This window comes from Schistocerca nitens, unplaced genomic scaffold (genome assembly GCF_023898315.1).
Source record: "Schistocerca nitens isolate TAMUIC-IGC-003100 unplaced genomic scaffold, iqSchNite1.1 HiC_scaffold_376, whole genome shotgun sequence".
Classification (NCBI taxonomy): domain Eukaryota; kingdom Metazoa; phylum Arthropoda; class Insecta; order Orthoptera; family Acrididae; genus Schistocerca; species Schistocerca nitens.
In genome coordinates, this window is record NW_026045910.1 from 1,523,448 (window position 1) to 1,543,853 (window position 20,406).

At 44.4% G+C, this 20,406-nt stretch overlaps 1 protein-coding gene across 2 annotated transcripts in view; it reads right to left on the reverse strand.

The window, feature by feature from the left end:
• LOC126229613 (uncharacterized) overlaps positions 1-20,406 on the reverse strand; it is a 156,291-nt gene that overhangs the window by 24,936 nt on the left and 110,949 nt on the right. For both annotated transcript variants that reach the window (XM_049942356.1, XM_049942355.1), the window contains exon 4: positions 7,884-8,132. In XM_049942356.1, the coding sequence (XP_049798313.1) occupies positions 7,884-8,132 (249 nt within the window). The remainder of the gene's footprint in view (positions 1-7,883; positions 8,133-20,406) is intronic.

Here is a 20,406-nt window from a genome sequence, read left to right on the forward strand (position 1 = left end):
TTCACTGAATCTGAAGATAGAGCACACCTCATCCCAGAGTCATTGCCAATTGATGATCATCACAGAGATCCCACCCCCTTTCCCCACACCTTCCCCAAGGAGTGTGGAGTACTGGGGAGGGGAGATGAATGGGCCCTGTCAGATATTGTGGTGTTGTAGGCCACTCAACAGGTATTGGTTGATCATGCAGTGTAGCTTGACCACCCATGCCATGGCTGGTCAGAATGGAAGGATTGGGAGGACCATTTCTTGTGGAATCTGGGATATCTATGCAGGATGCACTGGAGAAGGTATCCAGTAAGGAGGACTAACTGTTGACCTGCAAATGTGAATTGGACTGGCACAACAGGTGATGGTGTTGGAGGAGTGGCGAAGAGGGGGATCATACCTTGAGCATTCTGTTGGTGCTGAGTGACACTGTTATCCCATCTGCATCCAACTCATCTGGAACAGGGACTGTGCACTGGTTACATGTGAAGTGGGTGTGGCCTCGTGTGAAGTGTCTCTCACATGGAGGATGAAGAATGATCCCTCTTGGAGCTGTAAGGAAAGCGCAGCACATGGGCACCAAGAAGTGTTGATAGAAAGGCAAATCTCACCGATTATAGACATAGGAGGCACTGTAGGAGAAAGGGGGTTGTTACCAACATTAGTTTATTTCCAACAATAAGCAGCTTTCACTCGGTTAATACTCGGCAGAAATCAAACCTCCATTTGAATCGGACTTCCTTAACTCTTTTGCAAAAAGGTGTGCAGTATACTGCTGCATCCATTTTCAATAAGTTGCCACTCGAATTCAAAAATCTTAGCAGTAATCCACGCGCTTTCAAATCGAAACTGAATAGTTTCCTCATGTGTCACTCCTTCTATTCTGTCGAGGAGTTCCTTGAAAAATTAAGCTGATTCTCATTGTAATGCTGATAGCGTTTGCTTAAACTTATGGACTGATTTTCTTTCAGGTTCATGAACATATATTTTTATCTGTTATTACTTTTATGTTGTAAGTTCATGTACTGACACGTTCCATGACCTTGGAGATTTTCTCCTCAATTTGGTCCTACGGAACTTGACATGTAAATAAAAATAAATAAATAAAATATTGCAGCTTGGGAGAAACACTAGAACAGAATGGGGGAACAGCAGGTGACAGCACTTGCGATGATGTAATGTCACCCGCAGTGGGTGGTTGAACCTGAGGCAGTGGATCATCACATGTAGAGTCTGAGTGAGACAAGGGAGGAGGACTGTGACACACAACCACTGAGTGACTGATGGACATAGGCTCAATGCACACAAGAGGTGGTATGTGCAGGTTTAGGGCCATTGCAAGGTGGTGGAGAATTCAACTCAAGAGGTTGTGGGATGGATTTCTCAATCACCCAAGCTGGTTTAGCCCATTGAAGTGAAACTGTCTGACACCAGCCATGGGTGAGTATGTCCGTAGTGTGACCCATGTGTGCCAATACACGATGTGGGCGAGGGTAAGGTGGCTGTGCCATCTTGTAACACAATAAACTCACATGAGTCTAGGACCGAATTCGAGGAAACTGGGGGACATATATTCAGTTATGGAGGATGCATATGGCTAGCAGCTATGTGTGACTGGACATGCTCAACAAGAGCAGGGAGGTCAGTTAGGTCAACGGTTGCAGCATTGTCGATGATCTCAGCTGGGAGGACTAATGTCGCACCATACAGGACTTCGTCTAGTGACAGCTGGAGGTCTGCAGATTCCTAACATGACCCAGGGAAATGTGTCAAATCACTCACCACCATGGCACATGAGGATCACCTTCAGAATCCTGTGCCAATGCTCGATGAGCCCATTGCTCTGAGGGTGGTACACTGTAGTGCAAAATTTACCCACACCACAGAGTGTGCAGAGTTTTTTAAATAACAGTGATTTGAACTGTCTACCCTGAACAGTGGTGATGCATGCTGGGCACTCGAATCTAGCTAGCAAGGAAAATACAAATGCTCATGCTACAGAATCCACCATAATGTCTGCAAGAAGGATTGCCTCCACCCATCATGTAACATGGTCGATGATGGACAAGATATATCTGAAACCATCAACATGGATAATAGGTCTAGGTGCACATGTCAGACACGGCCTCCATGGATGTCAAATTTGCCATGGGTCTGTCAACTTTTCTGCACTGACATGGCATGCAGGCACGAGCCCACACATGGCAGTCCTCCTTAATGCCTGTCTGCACATAGCATTCCATGATGAGCCATGTAATAGCCTTAGCACCAGTGTGTGAAAGATTATGCAAAACGGTAAAAACTTGACGATGTAAAGCAGGACAATAAGCTGACTGATGACCATGGACATATCACACCATAAAGGCTTGACCAAACCCAGTAGAATGCAAGAAACTGTCTGTAGGGAAGTCGAAGAGGCCTAACACAGATTCTGAAGTTTGATGTCATGTCCTGTAAGTGTGCCAGTTCATCAGAATTGATGGGAGCTGAGATAGCATTGACACATGATAGATAATCAGGCATAAAATTTTCTGAGCCATGGATATACTGGATGTCTGTCATGTACTGACAGATCAGATCAGTCTACCAAAACCTGCATGGGGAAGGGTCAATGGTAGGATTGCAAATAGTGTCTACAAGGGGGGATGATCCGTGAAAATTGTTATGTTCCTTCCTTCGATGTATGTGTGGAAATATTTGACAACCTTGTGCATCACAAGAAGTTCCCTGTTGAAAGCCGACCACTGAAGGTGAGCCATAGATAGTTTATTGGAAAAAAACGAGTGGCTGAGTTGTGTTACCAGTGTGCTGCTGGAGAACTTCACCTATTGCAAGATTACTTGTGTGTGCAATAATAGAGATACAAGCATCTGGCAAGGGGTAGGCAACAGTGATGGCACGTTCTAAAGCTGTTTTGGGATTCTTAAAATCTTTCATTGTATCGTCAGACCACTGTACCCAGCGATGACCGGAAGTTTGTTTGCCAGCTAATGTGTCAGTAAGAGAGGCTTGAATAGATACCGCCATCAGCAGATTGTGTATGTAAAAATTGGTGCTCCCCAAAAGCCATGCAATTTGTGTAAAGTCAGTGGGTGTGGTAGATCTCAGATGCAGTTGACCCAATCTTGTGGAGGACATATATCCTCACAGGAGAGCATCAAAATTGTGATTTATCATGATAAATCGTGACTCCATTGGATGCCAGCAAGTCCTCCGCCTTGGCCAGGTGTAGCTCACGTTCTTTGTCAGAAGAGTGGAAAATGAGAATGTTGGCTAGGTATGTGTATGTGTAGCAGTAAGAGCATTTCAAGGGAAGTGAGTTTATGAAATGTGGCCAAGTTTGAGACACATTTTTGTAGCCATAAGGCTTGTAACAATATTTGTAAAGGCCAAAGGGGATGATCAAAGGCTGTTTTTGGTATATCACTCTGTTCCATATTTATTTGTAAATACGTCTTGAAGCAGTCCAAAAACATTGAAAATGCATAATCCACTAAGTAGCTAGGTGAAGTCTTGAAGGTGTGGGATATGATAATTGTCTATTATGAGATGACAATAGTTACCAGAGAAGAGCACTGTGCCACCCTTCTTGGTCACCAAGTGTATGGGGTAATACAAGTTACTGTCTGAAAGGTGAACAATGCCAGCCTGCAGAAGTTCATCAACTACAGTCTTAGCAAGGCATAGTTTGTGTGAAGGGAAATGGCATGCACTGGGGGGGGGGGGGGGGGGTGCGGTAATCTGTCATGATAATTTTGTGTGTCATCCTGTTTGTAATAGCATTCATATGGACCAACGAATATGAGAAGGGGACATCTTGAGCAGGAATTAGTAGCACATAGGAGTCACAACCTGAGATGCCATTGGCACGGGCGGGGGCAGGCACATTAGCGTTGTAAGAGGCACGCTGCTGGTTTCAAGGTACAGAGGTATAGACAGTCGGTGTATGAGGTGTCGCATATCAGCAAGGGCCTGCTTAGCCATCAAGATGGTGCAGTCCAGTTCTGCATTGTGAGTGTGAAGGTCATCGACCACACAGTGCTCAGATTGGAACCAAGCGACGGAAATGGTGAGACAGTTCGTCAGAGAAGAGTACTCAATGAGAGCTGTGTTAGTATTGTTGGAGGGCTGATGGGAGTGACTGAACATGGACTGTATGTACCCGAAGCATGATGCACTGAAGTAGACAACAAGAGTTCAGGCAACAGGCTGAAGTGAAGCAGGAAATCAGTTCCAAGTACTGGGTCTTTGATGTCAGCTGTGTGGAAGGACCACAGGAATGGTTTGCCAGGGATGAGTTTCATAGGTAACTTGACCATGATGTTGACACAAAGTGTCAATTTATTTGCTGCCTGAAGGGAAAGCTTGGTTGGTATCACAACCGTTACAGTGAATGAGAGCATGACAACAGTAACATCAGCTCCAATTTCAACAAGGAAATGATGACGCAAGCATAAATCTGAGGTATACAGACAGCCTTGTGGAGTAGAGGATCAAATAGAGTGCAACATCTATAGGTGCCCTTTGTCGTCCTCATGAGCTGTGGTGACTACTGTGGCCCATGTGAAGCCTCTGGGAATGTGCATGGAGGTTGGAAATCACAGGTGGCATCCCTGATAGTTGTGTGTAACCAGAATAGTGGATATACTGGGTGGGGGGCTGTGTGTGGTTCATCTGGGACTGCTATACCTCCTGCAGTGGCAGGAGAGTGTAGGGAATGGGTGGCCCGTGCTAGTTTTCAACTGTAGTCAGGGAAGTTCCGCAAGAAGTGGCTGGCAGTTCCCGGTGCTGGCCACAAGATGACTGCGGTTCATTGCACTGCCCAAGGTGGATCTGAGCCCAACCTCTACCAGGCAATGGAGAAAGTGTAGGCACTGCCATACCAACTTCAGTAGTAGACACTGTACTGCACGTGGGAAGTAAGTGGCGGTGTCGAATAATGTCATACACCTGGTATGCCAACTGTATTTTATCTTCCCGTGATGATGAGGTATGAGGAAACAAATGTAACTTTAGTTCCTGTGACAGCTTAACTAACCACAATGCGCAGAGTGCAAAGTCTGGCATGAACTCTGCCATAACCTGAGCACATAGGTGTTACCATAGCTGGGAAGGGGTTTTGTCACGTAAACTCTCATTGTAAATGGTACTGTGGATTGCATATGTTGGCATACATGAAAAATGCCTGATGAGGAGTGCACAGACAGAAGCATATTTGTTATGCTCAAGTGGCTTTAGCAACAAGTCACTAATGGGTGGTCATGCAGATGGTTCACCAATCAAACAAAATAGGTGCCGTCATCTATAATATCATTTTTGTTCGACAAGTTGTCCATCAAGGTACATCACATCACAGCATTGTCCATTTGTATCAATGGTAGCTTCAGAAGATGACCTGGAGGCAGAGCTTGTGGTGGAGTGTGTAGGGAGCAGACCATGTGAGGTTTCAGAGAAGTTGCATCCATTGGCATTGACTGTGCAATGGTGATGGGTGCAATATTCTGATGTAGGTGTGGCACATGTGTTGGTGTGGTATGATGCCCAACAGTCACAGGTCATGTGGAGAAGGGGCCTGTATGGCCACACGATGAACACAGCACGGCCGGAACAGTTGAAGCGAAGCGAAATGGGTGAAATGAAAGCGGCAGTGCCGAGGTGGGCTGCCGGTGATCTGTCACCTGTGGTCTGTGTAGCAGGAAGCAGCACGTGACCACAAGAGAAACCCAATGTGGCAGCTGTGGAAGTATTGCCAACCAACTAGGATGTGTTTCTGAAGAAAGGTGTGTAATCATGACCGAGTGCCGAGTGGTGGAGTGGAACATAGCTTGTATGTCACCTGAGGTTTGCAGGGTGGTGTAGGTCAGGTAGATGCAGGGGTATCCCAGCCTGGTTGACTCAAGTGTCCTATTGGCCAGTATGGAAGGTGGCACATTAAATGGCAGAGTGTGGTTGATGAGAAAGCCAGCATCAAAGGTATGCGATGCGTGTAATGGTTGACCACACTTGGGAGAGGGGAGCTGTGCATGTGGGCCCAAAACTATAAAGCTGAGTGGTCCACAGTGGAGTGAGGTAGAAAATCTGGGCAGAGGAAACCAGAATCTTGAGCAGAAGAAACTTCCTGATGAACAGAGAATCCAGTAGCAGGCATCAGTGCAGGTGTGTGCTGCACCCAGTGTGGTATGATGAAGGAGGTCGAGTTGTCTGTTTCGGTGGAGTAGACACTGGAGAGTGAGCATTCTCATTGTATTGATAGCACGCATGGGAAAAGGTTGTGATTCACAAACAAAAGTCAGTTCCACTATAGTGACATCCTGAACTGTTGGGAAGGTTGTTGTTTGACTCATTGCTTGAGCTAGTGTGAAACTGGTAATGAGTAATGCACAAAATGAAGCATATTCATGCAACTCGCAGTCATAAGTGTAACTTTTCTATCAATTCTGACGAATTCCTTGGATATAAATAACCAACATTTACAGTCAAACACACTTTGCACATGCATGTTGACACGAAAAAACCATAGCATTCGAAAACAACAAAAGTCAAAACGTTTCCCAAAGCTCACTGAATCACAAGATAGAGCATGCCTTTTTCCACAGTCATTGGTGACCAATGATCGCCACAGCACCAAGATGGTGGATGTAGACCCATCTACTACTGTGAAAGACCAAAATGTCTTTTACTTTCCTGACAGCCCTTGTGTAAAGTACACAGTTAGCCATTATCAAATAATAGATCTCAATCTGGGTAGATTTTTTAATAAATAAATTGTTTATGGATCTTGTATTACAGCCAGTTGTTTAATTTAGACTTCTCAGAGTTTATGTGTTGATAGACCTGTCTTGTTACAAGCACAAAGTTCATTGTATTGAAATTGATCAACAGTTTGGTCAGTGACAGTAAAGATGCATAAATTTGAAATCGTACTTTGATGGTACCGATTAATGTTATTTAAAATTTACTCATAGCACACTGCAATCACCAACTGCACATTGTAAGAAGGAGACAATGAATGAGGCATCCATCCACCTGGTCAGTAAATAAACAGTACAAAGAGGCAAAGAAGATCAGTGATTGTTGAAACTAGTCTGTACCGAAAAGATGAAAGTGACTTTGTTATAAACATGCCAAAACGTTGTCTTTATCATAGAGCTCTACTTTGGTGCTGTGTGTTTCCAGTATTATAGCATTCAGTGTGAGTCATGAGAAGAGACTGTAAAGGTTTTAGAGGTACAAGAGTTGTTTTGTTTGTTACTGTTTTCTTCATTTGTTATTGGTTCCCTTCTGAAATAAAAATTGTGTAAATAACAATTGTGCATATGTTTCAGTCACATTCAAATCAGTAACATAATAAATTTTAGTCAATCTGTGGGAAAAAATAATCTAAAAAAATTTTCATTTTACAAAATTATTTTCTGTAAATTCAAATTATTGTAACAATATACAAAAAACTTAAAAAGTAGGCAACTGTTTTCTGTCAATGCCAATGTTTTACTGTCTTTCTATGTTAGTTACATCTTTGAAGAACACCATGTTGAAATTATTTGCAATTGTATCAATGCAAGTTTAAGTATAGAATTGTATGAGACCAGATTCAAAAGTTAATTAACAAATATGACTAAAATTAATAAACTGAAGTATTTAATAAAATTATCAGTTACATTTCTGCTTGCAGCATGTAAGAATTAAAATGAATCCAGGATAAAAGGGAAGGTCTGCAATGAAGTTGCGTCAAGATCAAAACCCAGAAAATAAGTGAAAATATGTTGTACTTTCTATTTTTGAATATCTTTTAAAATATTGCAATATATCTTCTATTTTCATGTAATAAGGAACTCGAAATCAACTTTGAACATATTTAGTAGTCAAGAACAGTAGACAAAGCATTTTAGACGCACCTGCACCGGCGTTCCAGTAGAAGAGCCCCGAGACAGCGAGGGCAGGCAGCGTGGGGTTGGCCGTCGTGTTGATGAGCCCCAGCACCGCAGATGCAGCAGATAGCAGCAGTGAGATACTTAAGAAGAGCTGCGTGCTCACCCACAGGCCCATGTTGATGAAAGGGAAGTCGCTAGTAGATGGAGAAGATGTGGTTGAATTTGTGGAGTCATCTTCTTCTAGCCGTGCTAGATCCTCTTCTGCGGCTCTTACTGGAGACAAAACCAATGAGTGTGTGCAAATAATACCAAAATGCATACATTCCACATCTTACAGAAACAGATTCAGATATTTGCAACTGCTTATCCACTAATTTGGAAGCAGGTGACGGTAAACAGCAAACAGAAAGTATAACATTGTATTTCTCCTTTCTTGGTACACTTTTCCTTCTCCAGGAAAAATGGGCTGCTTCAGTAACAACCCATGTCAAGTTAGGGATTTTTCAGCCAAATACTGGGAGGGCTGTTAGTGGGGCAGAGGGAGTCACAATTGGGGATGTCATTTGTCTTACAACACGGGGAATCTTCTGAGTACCTTCATCAGAAATGCAACAGTAGTATGAGAAGGAAAGCTGCTACTCACCACATAGTGGAGATGCTGAGTCGCAGATAGGCACAATAAAAAGACTCACGAATATTTCATTATTTCGTTGTGCCTCTGCCTGCATTTTATTCTTTGATTGGTAGGCCATTAGGATATCCAGCTCATAGTGTAAACATTCTTTCAAAAAAAAAAAAAAAACACACACACACACATGCAAATGCAACTCTCACACACTACCATAGTCGCAGGCAACTGAGGCCACATTGCGAGCAGCAGCACCGTTGCATGATGGGAGTGGTGACTGGATGGGGTAAGAAGGAGGCTAGGGCAGGGAGGGAGAGGGATAGAAGAGTAGGGGTGGCAGGCAGTGCAGTGCTGCTGGGGAGTGTGTAGAGATGAGGTGCGGGTTCCCGGGTTCGATTCCCGGTGGGGTCAGGGATTTTCTCTGCCTCGTGATGGCTGGGTGTTGTGTGATGTCCTTAGGTTAGTTAGGTTTAAGTAGTTCTAAGTTCTAGGGGACTGATGACCATAGATGTTAAGTTCCATAGTGCTCAGAGCCATTTGAACCATTTTTTTGGATGAGGTGGAGAGAAGGTTGGGCAGCTAACTGCAGTCGGGAGGTTAGACAGAGTGTATGGGAGAGGTAGAGAGAGAGGGGAGGGGGGGTACCAGAAAATGAGAGAACTAAAAAGACTGAATGTGATGATGGATTGAGTGATGTGTAGTGCTGGAATGGGAACAGGGTAGGAGCTGGATGGGAGAGGACAATGACTAACAAAGGTTGAGGCCAGGAGTGTTATGAGAATGTAGGATGTATTGCAGGGAAAGTTCCCACTTGCATAATTCAGAAAAGCTGGTGTTGGTGGGAAGGATCCAGATGGCACAGGCTGTGAAGGAGTGATTGAAATGAAGGATATCATGTTTGGCAGTGTGTTCAGCAACAGGGTGGTCCACTCGTTCTTTGGACTCTGTTTGTCGGTGGCCTTTCATGCAGACAGACAGCTTGTTGGCTGTCATGCCTACATAGAATGCAGCACAGTGGTTGTAGCTTAGCTTGTAGATCACACGACTGGTTTCACAGGTAGTCCTGCCTTTGATGGGATAGGTGATGTTTGTGACTGGACTGGAGATGGTGGAGGTGGGAGGATGTGTGGGACAGGTCTTGCATCTAGGTCTATTACAGGGGTATGAACCATGAGGTAAAGGGTGGGAACAGGGGTTGTGTAGGGATGGATGAGTATATTATGTAGGTTCAGTGGACGGCAGAATACCACTCTGGGAAGGGTGGGAAGGATAGTGGGCAGGACATTTCTAGTTTCAAGGCACAATGAGAAGTAGTAGAAACCCTGGCAGAGAATGTAATTCAGTGACTCCAGTCCCGGACGGCACTGAATTACGAGGGGAATGCTCCTCTGTGGCTGGATGGTGGCACTTTGGGAGGTGGCGGGAGACTGGAAAGATAAGGCACTAGAGATTTGTTTTTGTACAAGGTTGGGAGGATATTTACGGTCTGTGAAGGCTTCCGTGAGACCCTCAGTATATTTCGAGAGGGACCGCTCGTCACTGCAGATGTGACGACCACAGGTGGCTAGGCTGGAAGGGACTTCTTGGTATGAAATGGGTGGCAGCTGTTGAAGTGGAGGTATTGCTGGTGGTTAGTAGGTTTTGATATGGATGAAGGTATTGATGTAACCATCTTATTTCTTTATTTATTTTATTTACACATCAAGTTCTGTAGGGCCAAATTGAGGAGCAAATCTCCAAGGGCAGTACACGAAACTACAACATAAAGCAATAACAGCTAAAACTAAAATGTTTATAAATCCAAAAAAAGTCAGTCCATAAGTTTAACTAAACACAGTCAAAAATACAATAACAATCAGCTTAATTTTTCAAGGAACTCCTTGACAGAATAGGAGGAGTGACCCATAAGGAAACTCTTCAGTTTTGATTTGAATTCACATGGATTACTGCTGAGATTTTTGAATTCGAGTGGTAGCTTATTGAAAATGGATGCAGCAGTATACTGCACAACTTTCTGCACAACAGTTAAGGAAACCCAATCCAAATGCAGGTTTGATTTCTGCTGAGTATTAACTGAGTGAAAACTGCTTATTCTTGAGAATAAGCTAATATTGTTAAAAAGAAATGATAGTAAGGAATATACAGGATGAGTCAGGAGGAAAGGTAGGTGCTTTGAGGGATGATAGTATTAGTGATTCTGAACAAAAACGTCATATGGACATATGCCCTATTCCAAATTGTTTCTGAGATACAACACATTCATTATCACTTTTGTACATTTTTCTTGAATAACTCGAAAACCTCACCCTCCAGTGAAAACGTGTTGCAATAAAAAATTAAACTATATTAAATTTCCTACAGAAAAGGTCCTATTCATTTTTTTCTCTAGAACTAGTGGTTTGTGTGAAGAGAGTGCAAGAATGTTGAAAAACTCACTCGACGTGCATGCGCTGTAGCTTACGTAGTTTTTTTAGGCCAATTTAAGATAGCATATTGAGGTAGCAAGTTGACACGAGCAGTTTGATATAGGACACTTGTGGTCTATCAAGTCAGGAAACTACCTCAAATTGGCCTACAAAAATTACATAAGCTACAGTTGCGCGAGTTTTTCATTTTCATACTCTCTTTGCAAAAACCATTAGTTCTAGTGAAAAAAATGAATAGGATCTTTTTTGTAGGAAATTTAATATAGTTTAATTTTGTACTGTGACACGTTTTCACTGGAGGGTGCAGTTTTCGAGTTATTCAAGAAAAACATACAAAAGTGGTATTAAATGTGTTCTATCTCAGAAACAATTCAGAATAGGGCATATGTCCATATGAAGTTTTTTTGTTCAGAATCACTAATACTATCACCCCTCAAAGCATGTACCTTTCCTCCTGAGTCACCCTATATATATTGAAAGGCCAATGTCAAATTATCCAGACTTGTGAACAGGGATCGACAAGAGGTTCATGAACTTACACCACTTATTACCCGAACTGCTCATTTCTGAGCCAAAAATATCCTTTTAGAATGTGAAGCATTAACTCAAAATATACGATACGACATAAGTGAATGAAAATAAGCAAAGTAGATTCATTTTCATGTAGAATAATCACTAACTTCAGATACCTTTCAAACAGTAAAAATGGCAGCATTAAGTCCTTGAACAAGATTCTGAATGTGGTCTCTCCATGACAGTTTACTATCTATCTGAACACCTAGAAATTTGAACTTTTCAGTTTCATTAATTATTTGCCCATTCTTTGAAATTAAAACGTCTGGTTTTGTTGAATTGTGTGTTAGAAACTGTAAAAACTGAGTCTTACTGTGATTTAGCATTAGTTTATTTTCTACAAGCCATGAACTTAGGTCATGAACTGCACTATTTGAAACTGAGCCAATGTTGCATACAACATCCTTTGAGGTGGGGGTCAACATCTAGGAAGGTGGCTTGTTGGGTTGAGTAGGACCAGGTGAAGCAAATGGGGGAGAAATTGTAGAGGTTCTGGAGGAATGTGGATAAGGTGTCTTCACCCCCGATCCAGATTGCAAAGATGTCATCAATGAATCTGAACCAGGTGAGGGTTTTAGGATTCTGGGTATTTAGAAAGGATTCCTCTAGAAGGCCCACGAATAGGTTGGCATCGGATGCTGCCATGCAGGTGCCCCGTTTGTTTGTAGGTAACGCCTTCAAAGGAGAAGTAATTGCGGGTGAGGATATAGTTGGTCATGGTGACTAGGAAGGAAATTGTCGGTTTGGCGTTGTGAAAGGTAGTGTTCGATAGCAGTAAGGCCATGGGCATTAGAGATGTTAGTGTAAAGAGAGGTGGCATAAATAGTGATGAGCAGAGCACTGTGTGGTAAAGAAGCAGGAACTGTGGAGAGCCAGTGGAGGAAATGGTTGATATCTTTTATATAGGAGGGTGGGTTATTGGTAAAGGCTGAAGGTGTTGGTCTATGAGAGCAGAGAGTCTCTCAATGAGGGCACAGTAACAGGCCACAATGGGGCATCCTGGGTGGTTGGGTTTATGGGTTTAGGAAGCATGTAGAATTTAGGAGTGTGGGGAGTGGTAGGGGTGAGCAGAGAGATGGACTCTGTGGAAAGGTTCTGGGACAGGCCTAAGTATTTGAGGAGTGACTGGAATGGTATCACTATGGCAAGGATTGTAGGTGGAAGTATCTGACAGCTGGCAGAGTCCTTCTGCCAGGTAATCCTTGCAATTCAAAACAACAGTGGTGGAGCCTTTGTCCGCAGGTAGGATTTAAGATTGTGATCAGTTTTGAAATGGTGGACTGTGGTTCTTTCTGCAGATGTAAGGTTAGTTTGCATGTTGAGAGATTTGGGGAATGAAGGTGAGGCAAAGTATGAGGTTAAAAAATTCTGGAAAGTTAACAGGTGGTGATTTGGGGTCAGTGGAGGTGGATCACAGTTGGATGGAGGAATGAACTGAGTTAAGCAGGGTTCAACATTGATCTTTGGCTGTGTCTGATTGGTAGGGTTGGTGGTGAAAAAGTATTTCCACTGTAGTGACTGGGAGAATGAAAGGAGGTCTTTAACAAGTCCTGCGTGATTGAATCTGGGAGTGGGGCAATAGGTGAGGCCTTTGGAAAGGATTGATATTTCTGTGGGGCTAAGATTTCTGGAGGAAAGGTTCATGATTGTGTTGCGGGTCTGTTTAGGTTCTGGATTTTGTGTGGTGGCGGGAGGGAGTTTTGGAGGGTGGGGTAAGTGTAGTAGGTCTACAAGACAGCATTTGTCAGTTATGAGGGGACATGGGAGAGGTTTGGAGGATGTTGTAAAGGTGGTGGACAGAGGTACTCCGAGGCGGCAGTAGGATATGAGCAGGGTGGAGAGCTTCTTGAGGTGGTGTTGTGCATGTTGCCCTAGTTCCTTGAGGGCAAGAGTTTCAGTGTGTGTTATGGGTTCCAAGAATTTTTGATTGCATAGCAGGAGAATTTTGTGGATGGAGAGAATGTACTGCAAGGAGGCTTGGGCTTGGTTCATCAGAAATGGGAGATTTGAACTGTTTATTATTTAATTCTGATACAATTCATCACATACAAAAATCTGTGAAAGTTTAGTGTATATGAAAGCATATTTGTTTAAATGTTGTTGTTGCAGTCTTTGGTCTAGAGACTACGTGATACAGATCTCCAAGCTAGGCTGTCCTGTACAAGTATCTTCTTCTCTGCATAACAATTGCAACTTACAAACCATTTGTATACACTTATGTATTCAAAACTTGCTCTTTCTCTAGAATTTTTACCTCTACACTTCCTTCCATTACCAAACTGACTATTCCCTGATGACTTAGGATGTGTCCTATAAACTGATCCTGATGTTCATCAAGTTGTGGATGAACTTTTTTTATCCACAACTCAATACAGTTATTTGAACTACCTACTTTCACTGTTCACAACCCCCAAAATTACACAATTATATGGCCAGTTCACTATTTATAAATTTGATAAGCCTAATTAATAGGTTGCAGGCAAACATCAGCATACTGCTACAATAGTTTGCTGTTGAACGTCAATGAGCAGTAAAAACCTAACCACAAAGTTCACAGTTCTTGCAGAATAATAAGGTACATGTGACATTATTTCTCAAATAAATTGAACAGACTATTGTCATTACTTGATCTAACACATGGCCTATTTGTGTTACACTTATTTCACTGTTAAGCTGATGCATTGTTGTTAATTTAAGCAATACATCATTCCCGTCTGAAAATCGGCTGAGGACTGACTGTCTCAGGCCAAAAATCTATCCTTCATATATCCTCACAATAATACTGAAACTATACACTGTCCGATGTTTAAGTTACAGAAATTACAATTAAAACATGACTCATTCAACGAAATGAATATGTCAAAAAATTCCTCCTTTTTTAATAGTTCCTTCTACCACAAAGATTAGGCTAAATTATTTGTTTAAATAAAAAAAATTAGCAGATATAGTTATACAAACAATATGTTGTGACAGTGCCACGACATTTAACAGTGCCGCCACGACAGTATGCGCAAACGGCGATAGAGGCGCTCCGCAACTCGGCTGAGCGCGGGAGCGCCACCTAGCTACGAACGGCGTCGGCCGCATGTAGCGGCACGGCAGTCGAATGAGAGATACTGAGTTGTTATCATGTAACCAGCTATTGTTTATAAGTGAGTGTGTTTGAATATCCACGCAATTATTGGTGATTAAAGGTTATAACACTTTTTTGGCGACGAGGTCGGATATTTTCACTGCGTTGTGGATTTGTGTGTTCGTGACGGGGCAGACATGGAACAGCTTATGCAAGCGCTCATTGAACAACAAACACGGCTGCTATTCAGGCGTTGTTGACGTCGCTTACTCATCGTCTGTCTTCCTCTTCTCCGCCTCCATTCCCTCCTTATGACGAGGCCGCTGAAGACTGGGAGGATTATGAGAAGCGTTTGCGGCAACACTTCTTGGCTTTCGGCGTTGTCGACGCTCCTATGTGTAAGTCGTTATTTCTATCTTGGATTTCCCCACGGATCTATCAGCTGCTATCTCAGTTAGCCCCTCTGCGGGAACCTGCCTCCCTGTCCTTCCAAGAAATGTGTGACTTTATTGTCTAACTATTACCGCAAAAACACCCACGTCGTTGCCGCCCACGTGGCGTTCTACCGGTGTCGTAAACAGCCCCATCAATCTTACCGGGCTTGGGCGGCGGAACTACACGGTCTGAGTAGGAAATGTCAGTTTGTCACGGACACTCATCATGAGTCTTATGCTGATTCAATGGTTAGGGATGCTATTCTACGGCTTGCTCCCGATAAAGAAGTTTGGCAACGTGCCCTACAACTGCCAAACCCGTCGTTGTCGGAAGTTCTAAGCATCGCTCAATCCTTTGAAATGACTCACGCTGCTGGCGCGCAAATAGACGCGTGGTGTGATGTAGGCGCTGTACAGTCAACTTTCGACACGGTCAATTAGCCTGTTCCACGGGAGAACGAAGATGTGGCGGCGGTTCACTCGCGTAAACAACGTTGCGTTGGGCCGCAACGCTCGCAGCGAAAACAGCAACCACAGAAGCAGGTTCGTTCAGCACTTCCTTCTTGTCCACGTTGTTTCGTACAGCATGACAGGGCTGCGTGTCCAAAACGTTGGGCCACGTGTAATTCATGTAGGAAAAAAGGCCACATTGCTTCTGTGTGTCAGTCCCCTAAAGTTCCTGTCGACGAGGACGAGGCATCGGACATGGATGTTAACTGTGTGCTTTCTCAAACAAATAAGTTGTTTGTTACTGTTCGTGTTCTGGATAAAGACATTTGCATGCAAGTGGACACTGGCTCTGCAGTAACTCTCATTAATTCTCGCACGTATTTGGAGTTGGGCTCCCCTCCCTTGTCTCCAGTTACGCGAAATCTGAGAACTTATAATAAACAGAAAATTCCTATCATTGGCCAGTTTGATGCTTCCACTGCCTACAAGTCTGTTGTTAGGCCCCTCACGTTTTATGTGGTGGATCATGCGGCCACTGAAAACCTGTTCGGTTATGATGCTTTCCAGTTGTTCGGGTTCTCCATTGATGATGATGTGCACCTCATATCTGAAGATATTCCGTATCAACAGCTGGATGGATTGTGTTCTGAATTTTCGTCCGTGTTCTCTGCTGGTCTGGGTCGTGCCAAGGATTTTGAAGCCCACATTACTCTTAAACCTACAGCTCGCCCTAAGTTTTTCCGGGCACGCCCTGTTCCGGTGGCGTTGCGTGCACCTGTCAAGGCTGAGATAGACAGGTTAACAGCTTCAGGGATTCTCCTTCCTGTTACCTCCAGCGAATGGGCATCGCCAATCGTGGTGGTTTCTAAACCAAACGGGAGTCTGCGATTGTGTGGTGATTGTAAAGCCACCGTCAACGCTCAGAGCCTCATTGACACTTATCCTCTTCCCCATCCTGAGGAGTTATTTACCAAGCTCGCTCGGGGCCAGTTCTTTTCCAGACTTGACTTATCGGAGGCGTACCATCAGTTGCCGTTGGATGCTTCTTCCAAGGAATTTCTGGTCATCAACACTCCTTGTGGGTTGTATCAGTACCAGCGGTTACCGTTTGGCGTCGCTAGCGCGCCGGCCATTTTTCAACGGTTTTTGGAACAGCTCACGGCTTCCGTTCCCGGCTGCATCAACTATCTGGATGACATTGTCGTCACGGGGGCCTCCACTGAGGCAATTTGCGTTCACTGTTTCGGGTTTTGCATTCGGCTGGGTTGAAGTGCAATCTGGACAAGTCACAGTTCTTCCAACCCTCCATTGTGTATCTTGGTTTCCACTTGTCCCGTGAGGGTATACGTCCTCTACGTCAGCACATTGCGGCCATTAACGCTCTAACCTGGCCGTCTACAGTCAAAGAACTTCAGGCGTTTCTAGGCAAGATTGCTTATTATCACAAATTCATTCCATCCGTGGCGGCGGTCGCTCATCCTCTGCATCAGCTGTTACGCAAAAACGTCCCTTCCTGTTGGTCCGACGAGTGTGAGCAGGCTTTTGTCCGCCTGAAGGCTCATTTGCAGTCGGCGCTTTGTCTTGCCACATTCCATCCGGATCAGCACTTGGTTCTGGCGACTGATGCGTCACAGTATGGCCTAGGGCCTGTTCTCGACCATCGGTATGAGGATGGGTCGGAACGACCCATCGCCTATGCTTCCAAGACCCTCAATGATGCGCGACGGCATTACTCTCAAATCAAAAAGGAGGCGCTCGCTATCATTTATGCTCTAAAAAAGTTCAGCTTTTTTTTGTATGGTTCTAAGTTTCACCTCATCACCGACCACAAGCTGCTGGCCTCTCTGTTCAGCCCATCGGCGTCGCTTTCGGATAAGGCAGCTCACCACCTGCAACGTTGGGCCTTATACTTGTCTCGTTTTCACTATGAGATTCACTATCGCCCCATGGCCCAGCACGCCAACGCTGACGCATTGTCGCGATTGCCGATGGGCCCCGACCCGGTTTTCAATCATGATGAACTACTCTGTTTCCACATTGATAAGGAAAAACATCGTGCGGTCGAGGGTTTTCCACTTACAGGTTCGCAGGCCGCGTCGGCTACTGCGCGGGTACTGGTCCTGCGTCAGGTGATCAGTTTTGTTCAACGGGGCTGGCCGGACAGGACCAAGGGCCGGGCATCGGATCCCCTTCGCAACTACCATGCCTTACGCCTTCGTCTGTCTGTTCGTGATGGTGTTGTTCATCTGACCACGGATGGTGCATCTCCACGGGTCTTGTTACCAGCCTCTCTTCGCAAAGATGTTCTCAAACTGTTGCATGAAGGCCATTGGGGATTTCTCGGACTAAGTCCCTGGCCTGCAGGCACGTTTATTGGCCCGGTATTGATCCGGACATCGCCCACATGGTTGCTGCGTGTGGTCAGTGTGCTCAACAACTGGCTGCACCTTGTACAATGCCCTCTCCGTGGCCTGATCAGACGCAGCCATGGGAACGGGTGTACGCTGACTTTGCCGGCCCCTTCCTCGGTACTTATTGGCTACTGTGGATTGATGCCTTCTCGAAGTTTCCGTTTGTTGTTCGATGTCCGTTGCCCACCACTGTGGCGACAACGCTGGCTTTGTCCAAAATCTTTGCGCTAGAAGGTCTTCCATCCACGATCGTCACGGACAATGGCCCTCAGTTCTCTTCGCAGGCCTTCTGTGATTTTTGTACTGGACAAGGGATTCATCATGTTACAGCACTGCCTTTCCATCCGCTATCAAATGGGGAGGTCGAGCGCCTTGTCCGCACTTTCAAAAGCCAGATGAAAAAATTCCTTAGTGATTTTTCCGCAGATGACTCTCTGCTGCAATTTCTGAGTTCTTATCGCTTCACGCCTCTGGGTGATCACAGCCCTGCTGAACTCTTGCATGGCCGCCAACCGCGCACTCTACTGCAACTGCTTCAACCTGTCAGGCCTTGTGCTGTGTCCCCTAGTGCGGGAAAATACTCGGTGGGCGCCGACGAGTGGGCACGAGGGTATGGATCTCGCCCTAAATGGATTCCAGGGGTGGTCAAGGCTCTTCACAGCCGCCGGCTTTGTGAAATACGTACGGATGACGGCATGGTTGTTCGCCATTACGACCAGATGCACCCACAAGTGATGGCCACGCCGGTGCCACCGCCCCTTCCTTCGCCTCCACCAGCCCGAGAAGACAGTCCTGTCGCTGCTGCCGATCTACCGTACGTGTTGCTGCAGCCGACGTCACTACCGCTTCCGAGTACACCGGAACCGGCCCCAGTCGCGACGCCGCCTTCTTCGGGACCCATCTCGCTGGAGTACACCCCCAGGTCCACGGCACCTATGGATGCTGCTCCAGAGTTTTCACCCATCATATCGTCCAGGAGGCACGTTCCACGCACGAGCTTCTGTCCTGGACATTTTCGACCATACTCTCGTGTCTCTCTGCGGGATCTTCTCGGGGTCTCACAAGAGGCCATGGATGTCTCCGCACTGTCCATGTCTCCAAGGAAGTGAGTGTTTTTTTTTTTTCAAGGGGGAAAAGTGTTGTGACAGTGCCACGACATTTAACAGTGCCGCCACGACAGTACACGCAAACGGCGATAGAGGCGCCCTGCAACTCGGCTGAGCACGGGAGCGCCACCTAGCTACGAACGGCACCAGCCGCATGTCACGGCACGGCAGTCGAATGAAAGATACTGAGTTGTTATCATGTAACCAGCTATTGTTTATAAGTGAGTGTGTTTGAATATCCACGCAATTATTGGTGATTAAAGGTTATAACACAATACTTTTGGGAAACTTTTTACTTATTTAGGAATTAATTAAGGGCTGGCTTTGCTAACATGTTTTCGACTAGAGCCAAATAAATACTTTTAGAATTCTATTAGTTCTTCTTCCAAATGTTTATAATCATTACAGAATTTATATGTGTTTATAAGTCAACAACAGAATCTAAGTCATGAAACAATTACTGATTTTACCCTATGATGATCTGTAGCAAAAGATATTAGCTAGAAATGGTCAAAATAAATTAGGGAATTAAATATACACACAAAACTAAGCACAAAATTAGACCTGGTGCTATATTCCTTAAGACCGAGGGCTAACCTTTCTCTTTTATGGAATGCCAAGTATACTCATGCATGTTAATGGTAATTAGGCAAAAGTGAAAATAGAATGAATTTAAGGAGTCAAATGGCAAAACAAAAGAGGAAGTAGAGATCCCAGCTTGCTTCATCACAATGTGTTAACAAACCCTCTTTTTCATAAATGCTTTCCTCACTATTGGCAGTCTGCAGTTTGTATCCTCTCTACTTTGCCCATCCTCGGCTATTTTTCAGCCCAAATAAAACTCATCTACTACTTTTAGTGTCTCATATCCTAATTTAATTCCTGAAGTATCATCTCATGTACTTTGACCACATTCCATCACTCTTTTTTTCTTTTATTGACTTACATTTTATAATCTCTTTTCCAGACACTGTCCACTCCATTCCACTGTTCTCCCAAAGCCTTAGCTGTCTCTGACATAATTTCTCCCTGGAGTTTAACCCCCTTTCCAATTTCTCCATGATTTCCTTCACAGCTTGCTCAATGTACAGACTGAGTAACATTGAGGATAGGCTAGAAACCTGTCTCACTCTCTTCTCAGCTATAGCTTGCCTTTCATGCACCCTGACCCTTATAGCTGTGGTCTGGCTTCCTTACAAGTTTAACATAACTTTTTTCTCCCTGCATTTTATCCCTGCTATTTTCAGAATTTCAAAGAGTGTAGTCCAACCAACATTGTCAAAAGCTTCCTCCAAATCTACAAATTCTATAAATGTAGGTTTGCCTTAAAGGTGAATGTAGCTTCTTCCTGCATATATTGCTGATGGAATCTTCTTGGGCTCACATCCAGGTAGCTATATTGAAATTCTGCAGTGTTTCAATGGGTGTCACTCTCATTATCTTCTG